The sequence below is a fragment of the Equus asinus genome, chromosome 5, assembly GCF_041296235.1.
Source record: "Equus asinus isolate D_3611 breed Donkey chromosome 5, EquAss-T2T_v2, whole genome shotgun sequence".
Taxonomy (NCBI): Eukaryota; Metazoa; Chordata; class Mammalia; order Perissodactyla; family Equidae; genus Equus; species Equus asinus.
In genome coordinates, this window is record NC_091794.1 from 54,861,268 (window position 1) to 54,862,073 (window position 806).

General features: G+C 40.3%; 1 protein-coding gene across 1 annotated transcript; it reads left to right on the plus strand.

Annotated features, from left to right (window-relative positions):
- The first annotated feature begins 238 nt into the window (after nt 1–238).
- LOC106834454 (actin-related protein 2/3 complex subunit 4) lies at nt 239–476 on the plus strand. Its single transcript, XM_044769340.1, is given in 2 exon segments — nt 239–436; nt 438–476. Coding segments are annotated over 2 exon segments (237 nt in total).
- The last annotated feature ends 330 nt before the right edge of the window (nt 477–806 follow it).

Sequence of the window (806 nt, forward strand, 5' to 3'; positions counted from 1 at the left end):
TTAGCTAACAGGTGTTAGGCAACAATTATCTGAGCAGCTTGTGCCCAGGATCCATCAACCCACTGTCTGCTGGACTGCTATACAGAAGAATTAAATTAGGAAACAGTAATCACAGCAGTATCCTCCTGCTAAGAACTGGAGCCCTGGAAAGAAGTGGGCAGTCTAACTTGGGAAGCAATTCAAGTGTCGATAATGATCACTGATGCTTAAAGAATGGAAAGATTGAGCAGAAAGCAATATGTGCTTCATGATGATGCCAACAGAGAATTTCTTTATCCTTTGAAGGAAAATAGTGGAAGAATATGGAAGCAGTTTTCTGATCACTAGCATCTGCACGGAACAGATGTACAAGCACATGTTGGTGGACTGTGTGATGCACCTCATGGAGGAAATGAGTGGGGAGATCAGTGAGATGAAACTGTTGGTAATTCCCAGAAGCATTCATTGTGAGCAAGGATTTCTTTAAGAATTTCTAAACCATCTGTTTGGGTCTCGTGCCCTTCCTTCTCAATTTCCCCCATGCCTCTGTGAATATGTCATGTTACTCAGAATTTTTGGGTTTCTTTCCTGGTATAGAGCCTAATTTTCAGATAATGAAATTAATGAATTCATTTCCATATTTAAGGAAAGGAAAAACACAAGGAAAAAGGACAGAGTAATGTCCTCATCATAGCAACAAGTTAGAAATAGTTTAAGATGCTGACAAGTGGTATTTTTTCATGTGGCAAATTAGGGAAGGACAGTACATCCAGAGGACAAGAGAGGAAATCAATGAGCATTTGCCTTAATACCTCTGGCCCGTTCAC